The sequence below is a fragment of the Anas acuta genome, chromosome 11 (genome assembly GCF_963932015.1).
Source record: "Anas acuta chromosome 11, bAnaAcu1.1, whole genome shotgun sequence".
NCBI classification, from domain to species: domain Eukaryota; kingdom Metazoa; phylum Chordata; class Aves; order Anseriformes; family Anatidae; genus Anas; species Anas acuta.
Window position 1 is genome coordinate 9,408,315 of NC_088989.1, and position 1,161 is coordinate 9,409,475.

General features: G+C 71.9%; 1 protein-coding gene across 1 annotated transcript in view; it reads right to left on the reverse strand.

Annotated features, from left to right (window-relative positions):
• Window positions 1-970, reverse strand: part of PRKAR2A (protein kinase cAMP-dependent type II regulatory subunit alpha) — a 56,814-nt gene extending 55,844 nt beyond the window's left edge. The window contains exon 1 of the mRNA XM_068694590.1: window positions 551-970. Within this exon, the coding sequence (XP_068550691.1) occupies window positions 551-806 (256 nt within the window). The 5' untranslated portion in view covers window positions 807-970. The remainder of the gene's footprint in view (window positions 1-550) is intronic.
• Window positions 971-1,161: the final 191 nt, after the last annotated feature.

The following is a 1,161-nucleotide window of genomic DNA, read 5'->3' on the forward strand; positions in this document are numbered from 1 at the left end:
AGGGAAGGCGTACCTTTTCCCCCCTTCCTCTCTAAATTACCTTCTGACAAGGAGAGACTATTCGGGGGGCGTTCAGGAACCGCGCTCCCACAGCCTGGGGGTGCCACGAGGCACCGCTCACCAACATTTCGGGTAACTTCTCGCACCCGGGCTCAGACAGAGCCCGAATCGCGCTCAGGGTGCGAAGCACAGAGCAGGGAAGGAGCGAAAATGGAAGAAGCACAGGAGGTGAGGCCAGGCCAGTGGGGAGGCACCTCTACCTGAGGGAGCTGCAGCCGGGAGGAGCGGGAGGCTGGGGAGGGGGAATTTGGGCAAGGTGTGAGGTGATTCCAGCGCCCTGAGGCACAACCAGGAGCCTCGCTCCGTCCCCAGCCGCCGAGGACACGCTCACCGCGGCGACCGGGCGGCAGCGACACCCGACAGTCGCGACAGAGCTCGCCCATCGCCTCACCGCACCGCCACGGGGGCTCGGTCACCGGGAAGGACCCCGCCGGTTACCGGGGACGGGGAGAGAGAAGGACGGGGACACCTCCCCGGGGGGGGGACTTACGCTCGAAGTCGTCGTCGTCGTCGTCGTCGTCGTCGTCGCGGTCGGGCTCCTCGCCGTTGGACTCGGTCTGCATGGGCTCCCCGTCGAAGCTGACCACCCTGCGGCCGCCGCCGGCCGCCTCCCGCTCGCGGGCATCCCGCAGGCGGGTGAAGTACTCGGCGGCGAACCCGACCAGGTCGGCCGGCCGGTGCCGCAGCACCTCCACGGTGTAACCCTGCAGCAGCTCGGTCAGGCCCGGCGGGATCTCGATGCTCATGGTGCCGGCGGCGACGGCGGGGGGAGGAGGAGGAGGAGGAGGAGAAGGAGGAGGTGGAGGAAGAGGAGAACGAGCAGGCCGCCGCCCCGCAGCCGGTTGTGACGGTGGCGGGCTCGGGGCCTCCCTCGGCGGGCGCCGCCTGCCTCCCGCCGCTCCGGTCACACACACACGGGGGGGGGCCGGGCCGCGGCGGCAGCTCCCCGGGCTGCGCAGGCGCTGCGGCGGGCGCCGAGCCAGCATGGAGGCGGGCGGCCGCGCGCAGGCGCCGGGGCGCTGAGGGGAGCGGCTGAGGGGGAGCCGCTCCCCGCCTCAGGTCTGAGGGAGGGGAACCGGGGGGAGCCGGGGTGATCGGCCC